The 12,107-nt window shown below is 45.8% G+C and overlaps 1 protein-coding gene across 1 annotated transcript; it reads left to right on the top strand.

The window, feature by feature from the left end:
- The first annotated feature begins 9,318 nt into the window (after positions 1–9,318).
- LOC120507528 (inositol 1,4,5-trisphosphate receptor-interacting protein-like 1) lies at positions 9,319–11,072 on the top strand. Its single transcript, XM_039720340.1, is given in 2 exon segments — positions 9,319–9,395; positions 9,803–11,072. Coding segments are annotated over 2 exon segments (1,347 nt in total).
- Positions 11,073–12,107: the final 1,035 nt, after the last annotated feature.

Raw genomic sequence — 12,107 nt, 5'->3', positions numbered from 1 at the left:
ATCTTACTGTTATTTCTCTTACAGGCTGCTAAAATTTCCCCAAAGAGTAAAAGCCATTGTCAGCATTTCACAAGTGATTTTTTTCTAGTCAATTGATATTTTAATAAAGACTAGATGAAAGTGTTACTTTGGAGGAAACAAATGAGTGTATATGAACCTTTCTGCTCACTGTGGAGATGGATGTGTTTTCTCTGCCATTCAACATTTTCTAGGATAGTGAGACTGTGAACAGGATGTAAAGACTGAGGTATGGAGAGACAAGTTTTGAGACAAGTGATAATGAAATCAGGACAGCAGTGCTGTTGACTGGCACATCTCTGCTGTCCTATCTTCTCCATCAACCAACTGTACTTTCTAGAGCTTAAAAATTATGAAAAAAACACCCTAAACACAATGAACCACCTCTGGGGTTTTTTGCATCTTGTTTTCAACAAAGTGCATCAGGGTACCTTTGCCATTCACTTCCCCCTTTAGTTTTCTAAGCCTTTTCCCCCATGTCATTCCTTTATTACCAGAGTTCCCCAAGTCCTCCAAGTCATTCTGCTCTAGCCACTGGCTAAAATTAAGGTTACTAAGGATTTTTCCATTGGCGCCCTCCCTCAGCCTGCACATAATTTTGCACCCCTCAGCAAGGAGCCAATAAAATAATACAGAATAGCAGCTAAATATTAGAGGAGAATGGAGTAGCTTAGTCATAAACTGATTAGTTTTATCTTTAGAACTGTAACTGGATGCTTAGATGGGAGTGTGGGGGGATAGAATATAAGCAAATAAAGACAGTGCAGAAAGTAATCTCACCCCTAAGGAGTTGCAGCTGGGCCAATTACCAAAGATTAGGAACAGGTCTGACTTTAACAGGCCACAGCTGTAAGCAATGAGAAGAAGAGTGCTATAAAAGACTGGGTTGGTTGGTTGAGAAGAGAGCTGAAGTCAGTTGACGATTTTGTGAGGAAGAAAGAATCAGTGCTCTGAAGAGCTGCCCATGAGAAAACACCAAGGTGGTATGAAGCTTTTGTGATAATGTGACAACAGTATGGAACTTTTTCAATATGATGATGACATGGGAGCTCCCCACATGTACTCTCATGAAATGCTGGGGAATTGCAGTTGGGGTGCTTCATGCTGTTCCCTGCACTCTACTGTAGGTGCCATTGGGATTTACCTGCTCCAGAGAGCTGCAGCCTGCACCGAGCTTATCCTAGGGCTGCAGGGAGCACACACCCTGTGGCAGTAGGGTGCTTCAGCTTTCTTTGGAGAATAGAGCCCGGCTACAGGGTTGTGCCCCTGCTGGTAAATGGGAAGTTGAAATATATGATCTGAAATGGTAGTGGTGTAATGAAAACATGATCTGACCCTAAGCACAACTGAAAAACACAATTCTGTTATAAAATAGGAAAAAGTCTGGATAGTTTGGGCCATGTTAAATTATACTAGTGTCATAGCAAGATAAAGACTCCTAGTGGAGTCGGATATTTGTATTTTGACAGCTATTCTGCAGACACACCAACTAAAATTATGGAAGAAATGAATAAACCTCAATTTACAGCCTCATTTGTTGTAGTGTGTTTTCTTTATTTGGCATGTTTTATTGTTTAATTTGTGGTTTGGAAATCCTTCTATATTTTCCTCCCCCTGCTTCTGGAGTGGCATGTGTTCCCCATTTTGTATCTTAGGTTTCTAAATTTAGACTCGCTCCCTCATTGTTATTCAGTTTGGTTAACTGTCAGTCCTTCTGTTTGTTGCCTGGCCATTCCCTGCCAAGTTGTCAATCCCTCCTGTCCCTACCCTCTTCCCCAAAAACCTTCCCTGCTCCTCCCCTCCTCAGATGTCAGTCCTTCCCCCAACATGCCTCTTCTTCTAGAAACTTCCCTGTCAGTAAAAAAAACCAAACCCACTGGTTTACTTAAGATCCTCCATTGGGTTACAGATTGTGTTTCCCCGCCCTGTGTTCCACCCCCAGTTCTACTGGTTGGTTAAAAATGGTATTCTCCCCTGAGACCTCACCTGTTTATTTACTGCCTGCACTTGGTTCAGGCTCTTGGGACCTTTGTCCCAGGGAGTTTGCCATCTAATAAAGTTACCCCAGTTCCACTCCAGGACCTGTGCTGCTGCTTTTTGTCCCTGCGCTGAACCTCCTTGGCAGCTGGAATCTTGCACAGCTTAAAGGGGGGAGCTGTCGCACCCCTGTTGTCACCTAGGCAGGACTTAACACACTGTGACACTCATTCTAGCATCCAATTTTTCTATGTGTGCTTCCCCCTACATATTTCAGTATTTTGGCATTCTAACTCCTTGTCCACCCCAATTTTCCTCCCTTTTGTGCCCCCCTTGTGGTGCTGATATAAGTGGTCCAACAACTCCTTCTATTCCTACTCTGAGCTGCCAGGATGTCAGTGGGAAGGTATCTGGTAGAGAAGCTGTATTTGAAATGCAAAAAAGCTGTATAAAAACTCTGGAAACAGCAGCTGCCTTCTGTGTATAAGAATTTAAAATGTTTCTCAGTGGTTCAAGAAGAATTTCTTTATCCTTCCTTGAACATTAAAATGATATCAAAGATAGCAGATAACATTTTGACTGAGCCAGCGTGTTAGGGATCCAGAAGTACAGCCAGATCCAGTAATGAGCTAATTTTCCTTCCCCCTTTTACCTTTTGATGCAAGGCAGCTGAGCGATGTCTCTGTGTGTAGTTTTCCTGGTTGTGTTTCCTTTTTTGGCAGGAAAATGTTGAATAGGGAGGGTTTGAAATTTTTGGAGTGTTTGAGAACTCCAACAGGTCAGCCTCCTCTGGTACAGTTGTTGTATCCTGGGGTTTTTTGTGGTTTTTTTATAGGGGATTTCTGGATGCCCATGTGCAGGAATTGTGTGTGCAGCACACACAATTGTGTGTGCAGCACACACTTCTCCTGAGTGTGTGAGGTTGGCAGTGAGCAGGGGAAATAGACTGGAGGAAGGGATTTTCCTGGATCTCGGACACCAAGCCAAGAGGGCAAGAGCTGTTGATAGAATTTCTTGTAGGGGATTCCCACTGTGGAAATGTTGACTCTGGCTCGCTGCTAAGTTTACAACATGTACCCTGGACTTTATACAGAGCAGATGGTCCAACAGGCTTTACTGGTTAGAGTGTGTCAAATAACAGATTGTCTAGAAAAGTTTGCTTGCTTTTGGCAGACAATTTAATTCAGCTCATAGTGTGTTACTGAAGTTCACTGTGCAGTTCTGCAGAAGTGGGCAGCTAACACATTTTATGTCATCTGCTATACCAAAAGTTTTTTCAATAATTAAAAAAACCAAAACAAAGTAGAAGTTATGTCCCTAGTTGTTCTCTTGAGTGGAGGTGGGAAAAGGCAGCTCCAGGGTGTGAGTAGAAAATGAAATCCAGAAAACTGATTCATATTCCAAAGCCACAATCTTCTTCAAGCTGGTACAACATCTTTTTTTTCTCTTTTAATATGCCCTTTGAAATAATTCTTCCCTTTATTTTAGAATCAGGAAGACATAAAAGTCTCAGGCTTTATTGCAGAAAAACCCAGAAATAGATTCTGCAAACTTTTAACATCTACACAGAGTTGTAAGAGCCATAATGAGAGATGCAGGACTCCAGGCAGCTCTGCAAAATGCAGTTTATTACATGCAAGACATTACAGCAGTCCAGGGTTGTGGGCTACAGAGCCTGTGCCTATAGCTGTCAGCTCCAGCTGCAGGCAGGCCTGGAGACCCTTAGTTTAGATTACGAATGCCTTATATGCTTTTCTTTGCTGAGCATCTTAGTACAGTAGAAGCAATCTATACCTTTACCTTTATCTGTAGCCTATCATAGCCATTATAACTACCATACTCATGTTACTATTCTCCAGTCACTAAAAGTTAGTACATTACAGTTTAAGCTAGAAGTTGTTTTTAAGTTTTCTTGCAGTGGAAAATTCTGAGACCTTTTTTCTACTTGCAACATCTGCTAACTTGTTTGCCTGTGTTATTTTTCTGCTTGGCGAAACATCTTCTTGTTTGAGGTGAGTTTATCCTCTGCTCTAAGTCACAAAAACCCCCTTCTAACTAACATACCCTTTGCCTCCTTGGTTATCCAGTAAGACTGGATATTGAAAACATTATACTGTAATCCAGGCAAAAGTACCCTGTTGAGATATCTCACCTGGACTGGTCTGTTGTGCTCAGCAGGCATGGCAAGGCTTTACACCCAAGTGATTTTCTGTGGCAATGCTCTTTTAGCTTTTTCTGATGTGTGACAGTGTGAAACGACTGTCCAGTTACCTCCTTGCTATTTAGCTGAGCTGATACATTGAGCACCCCAAAGACCTGGTCTGAGACATTGTTTACAGGTGATACCTGAAGAGCATAAAGTCCTGCAGACTGTGCTTGTATGTGACCCAAAGGGGTGTCTTTGAAATGGCTTTTTCTCTAATAAATATAATATCTGTAGCTGTGAATCACTGCCCATGTTTTATGTGTCAGTGCCTCACTGCACATCTTGCAGGTGAAATCCTTTTGCCAAGGTGTGTCTTCTGTGAACCCATCTGTGCCCAGCTCAAGCTGGGAGTCATTAAGATCAGTGAGTTCTTCAGTGTAAGTCCTAAAACCTAGTCTTTTCCCTTCTGCAGACCATTACTCCAGTGACTGCCTTGTCCAAATGGGTGGCCAGCAGTGTGTCAGGTGCTGTGACTGGTCTGTAAGTGCAGGGTGGGACTCTTGTTGACAAGGACCAGGGTGGGGGGACGCCCTCACTCTCCACAATTCCTGCACATTTTTCCAGACCCAGATGACAGCAGGCTTCCTCCATGCAAATTCTACCCTGCTGACAGACCATGCTGTTGCCAGCTGGCATGGTTTCATTATGACTTTATTATTAATCAGGATTTGTCAGTTTTCTGTTGCTCAGCTTGTCTCGGCTTGTCTCGTTCTCAGCAGTGGAGCTGCCATACCCCCAGTGGGGTGAGGGGATTATAATTTTCTGTACCTCTTCTCCACAGTCATTTGCTATCTCCTAGAGAGAGCAGATCCTACCCATCACCTCGAGCTCCATGGATGAGGGAATGTGGCAGTATCTCTGAGGAAGTGACCTCTGAGGAGGGGCAGCAAATTCACAGAATTCACAAAATCACTAGGTTGGAAGAGACCTTCAAGATCATCGAGTCCAACTCATGCCCTAATATCTCAAGTAAACCATGACACTGTGTACCACATCCAGTCTTTTTTTAAACTCATCCAGGGACGGTGACTCCACTGCCTCTCTGGCAGACAATTCCATAACTTTATCACTCTTTCTGTAAAAAACTTCTTCCTAATATCCAACCTATATTTCCCTTGGCACAGCCTAAGACTGTGTCCTCTGGTTCTATCAGTTGCTGCCTGGAGAAAGAGACCAACCCCACCTGACTACATGCACCTTTCAGGTGTCTGTAGATTGATAAGGTCACCTCTGAGTCTCCTTTTTTCCAGGCTAAACAACCCCAGCTCCCTCAGTTGTTCCTCATAGGGCTTGTATTCCAAGCCCCTCATCAGCCTTGTTGCCCTCCTCTGGACGCACTCCAGTGTCTCAATGTCCTTCCCAAACTGAGGGGCCCAGAACTGGACACAGCACTCAGAGCGTGGCCTCACCAGTACAGGTGATGGCCTAGTACCGGAAAAGAATGACCTCCTTGCTCCTGCTGGACACACTATTCCTGACACAGGCTAAGATGCCATGCTGTTGGTCTTCTTGGCCACCAGGGCACACTGCTGGCTTGTGTTCAGCCAGCTGTTGACAGTTGTGAGTTAGCAGGGCAAGAAAGGAAGTGGATTTGGGTTTTACCTGGTGGAGGAGAGAAAGCAGGCACAGGTAACCTGGAGGAGGAAGAAACTTGGCTGATACTGGGGGGATAGCTGGAGGGTACACAGGGAAGGTTTATATTTTCTCAGCAGCCTCACAGTTCTTGTCTTACCTTCCAAGAAGATGCTGACAGCAGAAGGGCAGAGTAACACAGGCGAGAAAACAATCCTGATGGATGGTTGGGAACCTTCAGGTCTGTGTCCCTTAGAGGAAAGGGCTCAGTGACCAGCAAGCTGAGTATGGTGTTCTTTAATGCCAGCTCTGCAGTCCCAGCTTGTGCTGCTTCTGATGATGCAGAGCCTGAGACAGGTGGCCTGAGTCTTTGCTGGAGCCCAGCTGCATGTAAGCTGTCACATAAATGTTCAGTACAATACCCACTGGGGAAATGCTGGCGGGCAGACAGTACTTCCAAAGAGAGTTTTTAATGCCTCAGTAATCAAGTGTATCAAAATCCATCAGCAAACAACCTCACTGAGCATGCTGGAAAATTCTCTGCTGACTTCTCAATGCCTTGGTCTTGTGAGGTTATTCCTACAAAACTGAGTATGAGATGCTGCCAGCACTGGTGGTAATACATGGGTGGAAGTGACCACACAGCTCTGAGGACAGAAGAATAAAGGTCTTTCAGAGGTGACCGTGTGTGAGGAGATGTGGAATGTGTGCCAGGCAGGCAGTGCCTTCCCTCCTACCTCCTCTACCCAGAGAAGGCATTGATACTGTCCAAAAATGGTGTTGTGGGTGTTCTTTTTTGAAGACTCCCACCACTGACTTAGCTGTGAATTCAGTGGGAGTTAAACCAAATTAGAGCATGTTGGAAAATCCTTTTCAAAATACACAGTCTGCCATTGTGGGGATGCTGTGTGGATGCCTTCCAGAGCCGCTCCTAGACCAAGCAGGATCATCACAGAGTGCTTGTGAGAGTGACAGACTCCACCCCTGGGACACAAATGGAAGGCAGGGTGGGAAGAGTGTGGGAACCTGGGTGCTGACCCGTTACAGGGAGAACCACGGACATGCATCTGGGAGACAATCCCACCTCCTCCTCCTTACAACTTTCCTCTGGAACAAAATCTATCACAAACTTGGTGGCTCCAGAAAATCTGTTGCTGCTTAGAGCCAGTGCAATCAAGAAAGCCTCCTTTGCAATCCTAGTAGCAGCATGAAATGCTCACTCTGGTTTTGCTCATAAGCTATTTTGGATTAGCTGCAGATAATTGTGCTGACTGTTCAGTGGCAGCCTCTCTGCATACTTAGCCATATTTGCATGTAGCAAAGAGTATTGGACCTTATTACTTTCCAGTATCTCTGATTTCTTCTCATCCAAGCACTGAAGCAAATCCAGCATGAGTGGTTCAAGAATTAATTGTCTATCAGGGAGCTAAAGCAAGTTTATGGAAATCCTTCTTGCATTATCTTTGGAGAAATGGCTGTACATAACCAGTAGTTTCCAAGCAAGGGGTTTGGTTTTTGACTGATTGGTAATCAGGCATGGCAAAATCCATCAGCAAATAGCCTGAATTAGTGTACTGGAAAATTAACTAATAGCTGGAGGTATGCTCCTCTTTGAAATTATTCTTTTTGTGATTTGACAGCTCTAGTAATCCAATTGCTGTGAGTTCAATTTCATATTTATCTTTCTGTGTGGATGTGTTTTAATGCTTGTTTTAGTTTGCTGCCTTCTAATGAAGATCATTTATTAAAAAAAAAAATAAAAGGAGGTGCTTTGCAAACTAGATTGATCTCATAGCAAGGAAAGCCAGGGTGAGGTGCTCCTCAAGGGATGTGCTGGAAGCAGGGCAGGGCTGGCCAAGGGTGGTCTTCACAGGAAAACATACCACTACCTATCCATGGCAGGGGCAGGTACTGCTCCTGTAGAGGGAAAAGGACTCTGGGGAGATGCTTCTGCATAACCTGTTTTTTAGGTTTTTTTGGGCCCTGTTATTTTTAATTTTACAATGCTGTTTTGCAGCTCTCTGTAGTTTCTGACTGTGTGTGGAGGGTGTGTGTACTCATTCTGCCTTCCTGCATGAGAAAACCTGTATAAAGTTCCCTTTCAAGGTGCCCAGTTGAACATAATGACTAAATGGTGAATAATCCAGTAAATGAGACATTTCAGGAATCATTTTATGATATGAGAAGTTGAAAATCTGAACAGACACATGCTGAATTAAAGAACTTTCCATGAGGGTGGGGGTTTGCCATAAATACTATAGTTAGATGCAAATCTGTGTTTCTCTGTGATTACAAATCAAGGCAAATATATCCTTTAATTTGCAAAGGGAAAGAAGAAAGTACTGATGGAAACCAGCATATCTAACAGATCTGCTCTGTGCTAGAACCTTGGAGGATGGCTCTGCTTGGGTAGAATCTCCTGCCTGGCTGTGATGGAGTGGCTGTGCACTGGGACCACCTTATGTGTGGCCGCAGCTCTCTTCACAGAGAGCAGCAGGCAAAAATTTCCCAGAAAAAATCCTGGGGAAGGCTGTGAGAATACTCAGAGAAAGAAGAAAAACAATTCTTATTTCTATTTGCCGTTCCTGTTGCTTGGCATATGTGGAATGTATTATGCAGATTGTTTACCAAAAGGTAGTTTCTTAATTGGACTCTGGTGATGGTGTTTTGATTTCATTTAACCAAATGGAGCCATATGTGTATTGGACTGTCTGCAAGGGCGTGGGGTTTTTCCTTTTAGTATAATAGTAGTATGATATTGGTGTAGTATCTAGTGTAGTATAATACAGCTTAATAAAGCATTTGTTCAGCCTTCTGCATTCTTGAAGTCAAGGCTTTTATTTCCTGGTGCAGGGGGCTCCCTGCAACAATACTTATCAAGGGTATATTATTTTAGAGACACATTGATCACACCATCAATGTAAGGGGGGGTTCCAGCTGTCTAGGGCTTACTGATGGTGCTGATGGGGTTGAGCATTTTTGGGTAGGAACCAGGGGGAAGGCCAGCAGCACCAGCCTGTGACTCTTCAAAGGCGGCTCATCACTGCAGTCTTTGGAGCTGTGCTTGTTTCTGCACAGAAAGATCAATGTATCTGGAACTGGTGACCCAAAATGCATCATTCTACTGTAGAACATCTTGTAATTGTGCTGGGAAACTCTTTCTGGAGCAGGAGAAATGAGTGCTCTCCCAGAGGCCTGGTACACAAGTGGTTGTGGGGAAGCAAGAGGATGCTGTCATGCTCATCCTTCAGAAAAGCAGCAAGCCTGAAACCAACGTGCACCTTTTTATAGACTCAGAGATTTAACTGAAGCTCAGTGCGGAGTCAAGGTTTAGACTCCATGATCCTCAAGGGTGCCTTCCAACATGGATATCTGTGAGATTGCCAATGGAGGGCTGCTGATAAGAAAGACAAGAGAAAAACCAAGAGAAGTTCTTTGAAGAAGATTCGCGGAAAGGCTGGCCCTGCCACCCCAGGGCCCCTCCAACGGTGGGGACAAAGGGCGGGGCTGGGCTGGCTGTGGTGTACTGTGCCGTCCGTGACATCATGAGGCCATGTCACAATGGGGGCAGCTACACAAGGCCCCAGCAGCTAACGCTGGCCCTGTATTGCTTGGGCAAGCGGTGAGTGCACACGTGGGGCGGGGAGGCTGGCCTGGGGACAAGGGCTGGGGCAGAAATGCTGCACCGGGGGTTGGATTTCCCCCTGCATGCAGGGACAGCCCCTCATAACAGAGCCTTGGGCAGGGCACCGTGCTGCTGCTGCTGCTGCTGCTGGAGCAGCAGAACAGGCCTGGCTTCTTGCCAGCTCTCTGGGGTCCTGTCCTTCCTGCTCCCAGATCCTTGGGATTCCCTTCCCTGCTGTCCCCAATGCCAGCTGCCTCCCTCACAGCCTCTCTCAAGGCCATCTCTCTCCATCCTCTTGCAGACCATGGATACCTGGGGATTGTGGTTCTTGCTCTTGCAAAGTGTAGTCCAGTACCCACAGCCCGTGGGTGATGGCTTGGACGAAGCGACACGTCTGCGAATAGAGGCACGTGCCAAGCTCCAGGAAGAGGAGAGGATCTCTCTGGAGCGGGAGGTGGAGCAGCTGGCCCTGAAGCAGGCAATGAGGCTCCAAATGCAGGAAACATCAATGATGTTGGAAATGAAGCGGAAGAATACAGTGATCGTGCCGATAACTTTGGAAGAATCATAATGGAGCGCATACAGTGGCCTGAGCAGGACCTGGAGAAAGGATGCACGTGGACAACAACCTTGATGGAGTATTTTGCATATTATTTTCACCAGGTCTTGTCCGACAGTTTCTAGCCAGAGCTGCAAGAGGCTATCGGGGTGGGCAGTGCCTTTGAAGGTTGGAGTCCCCGTGAGCAGGATGTTGGGTACCAGGTGCTCATACCCATAACACCTCCCCGAGGACACAGCTTCCACCTAGAGCGGGGCACTGCAGGGCAGCGGCGCTTGAGGAACTTCCACATCCGCGTGCAGCAGGAGTGCACCTGCACGAGGGAGCAGCAGGGTGAGAACATGCTATGCTTCCTGCACCACCCTGAGGAGGAGCTGAGGGGGTGTCAGGATCCCAGCCTCCTCGATACCCTGTGCACGGGCTGCTACCTGGACGTGCAGAAAACTGCTCGCTGGTTCTACCAGCTGGTGAAAGCAATCTGGCCGGCTTTGCCTGAGTCACACCGCTGGCATTTAGTGCTGCTGCCCTCCGGACGCTCCTGCCGGTTCGAGGTGACCAATGGCACAGACAGCTACCAGATTGAGATGCTGTTTGGGGTGGGGCAAGGCAACTCAGATGTATTTGCAAGCAGTCAGCCTAGGCAAGCCCACACCTCAAGCACAATCTGGCCGGAGAGCTACGCCGTGGCCGAGATGAAGTTCTTCAAGTACATCGCCAGGCGGGCTCCCCCTGACAGCTTGCACCTGAAATGCCTGCAATTCTTCACTCGTCTTCAGCTGGGCTTAGGCTTCTCCACCTATACCATGAAGACCATCGTCATGCACATCCTGAGCGTCTTACCCGTGTCACAGTGGCGCAGGAGACATTTTGTGAGGCGGCTGATGGATATCAGCGAGAGCCTGCGCACGTGTGTGGAAGTGAGACACCTCAATCACTTCATTGTGGGCAACCAGAGGCTTCCTGAGGGGATCCATTTGCCCCCAGAGGTCCTAATGGCCGGGTCATGCAATCTCTTCCATAACCTGGTGATGGATCCAGTTGCCCACTCCCAGGCCATGAGCCAGTACGTGGATCTGCACCAGTGGTTCAAACGGATCCTTAAAAATGAACAGTGAAGGAGCTGCTCCTGCACAGAGCTGTGCTTTTGAGGCTCACACGTGGTGGCAGAGAACAGCTCTCAGTAAATGGGAAAAGAGGCTACAATGTGGGCTACAGAGGGGGAAGGGAAAATGCTGCGTAGCAGCACTATGCCATCAACAGCAGCAGTGTCGTCTCATCATTTCTCCCCAGCACTGGATCCAGTGATGACCAGGCTGGCTACAAAGATCAAGGACCACACAAGAGGAAAATGCTGTTATTTTCCCACCTCTTTCTTTGAGTCCATTTTGCCTCTGCGAGCTTCACCTTGTGCAAAGATGCTGGGGAACTCAGAATCCCAGATGAGGGAATATTTGAAAGGACCACTGGTGGTATCAGTTGATCCAGGGGTGCTCCAACCAGGTATTCCCGCCGTACAAAGGATTTCGTTCCTATCAAGGTTCTTGACTGTCACTGGGAGAGAGACTCCACCATCCCTGGGCAGTGTTTGGGATCAGATAATGGATGGTGTTTCTCCTTCTTCTTGCATGGGAAAACTTTAGGTCAGCATTGTAGCCGCAACTGTGTTGCAGCTGACCTGATATTTTGTAGATGTAAATATCTATGTTTTTTACTTGTATATATATATATATCTATAAATATCCCCTGTATACATATTACATGCAAGAAAGCATATTAATTAGCATATGTAAGAGTAAGATATAATATATGCCAATAGAACAATAGACCTAGTATCAGCGATACGGATTATGTAAGTATTATACCATGATAAGACATGATTAGAAACAGTCAAATATGTAATTTTGTTTAGAGAATACAATATAGCCAATATTTAGTGCCACTCTAAGTTGTGATATGTATTCATGCTCTTAGCACATTGATAGCTGGAAAGATTTTCATAAAAGAGATACATATGTAAGACACATGACATTACATCTTCTTTATTGCATAGAAGAATATTTTTTGACGTAGCAGTAAAGCCATAGATGGTTTAAAGCCATAGTGTCTCTGACTGCTGGGGACACACCATGATGCTCTATAGTTAGTGCATT

The sequence above is a fragment of the Passer montanus genome, unplaced genomic scaffold (genome assembly GCF_014805655.1).
Source record: "Passer montanus isolate IOZ18808 unplaced genomic scaffold, ASM1480565v1 scaffold106, whole genome shotgun sequence".
In the NCBI taxonomy this organism is placed as follows: Eukaryota; Metazoa; Chordata; class Aves; order Passeriformes; family Passeridae; genus Passer; species Passer montanus.
Note: the sequence above shows the minus strand (reverse complement) of the source record. Positions and strands in the feature narration are given on the sequence as shown.